This window comes from Apaloderma vittatum, unplaced genomic scaffold, assembly GCF_000703405.1.
Source record: "Apaloderma vittatum isolate BGI_N311 unplaced genomic scaffold, ASM70340v1 scaffold24303, whole genome shotgun sequence".
Classification (NCBI taxonomy): domain Eukaryota; kingdom Metazoa; phylum Chordata; class Aves; order Trogoniformes; family Trogonidae; genus Apaloderma; species Apaloderma vittatum.
In genome coordinates, this window is record NW_009708971.1 from 2,936 (window position 1) to 3,286 (window position 351).

The window sequence follows — 351 nt, forward strand, 5'->3', positions numbered from 1 at the left end:
GACATGGGGACATCCCACTTCAAGGATGGAAGGTGGCACCACACGGCCGCCACTCACCACAACTTTGAGCTTCTTCTTGACGCCGTCGGCCACGTCCTTGCCCCGCACGGCCGCCTTCACCTCGACGTCGTGCAGCCCCAGCTGCAAAGGCACGAGGACGAAAGGCACGGCCCACGACGATTGGGCTTTCAGCTTGAGGACCTGCTGGTAGCGCGTCTTGGAGGTGGAAGCGCTGCACAGGGCTGGGTTGTGCATCAGCTCCACGCGGACCTACGGGGCACAGAAACGGTGGCTGTGGTCTTCAGGTGGACGCAGAAACCCCCTCCCACCCCGAGAAGCCCGGGAGCGGCT

The 351-nt window shown here is 64.1% G+C and overlaps 1 protein-coding gene across 1 annotated transcript in view; it reads right to left on the reverse strand.

Moving 5' to 3' along the window:
• Positions 1 to 351, reverse strand: part of C3 (complement component 3) — a gene marked incomplete at both ends in the record, with an annotated part of 4,372 nt that overhangs the window by 2,348 nt on the left and 1,673 nt on the right. Inside the window, one exon of the mRNA XM_009866758.1 lies at positions 58 to 270. Coding sequence (XP_009865060.1) covers positions 58 to 270 — 213 coding nt within the window. The remainder of the gene's footprint in view (positions 1 to 57; positions 271 to 351) is intronic.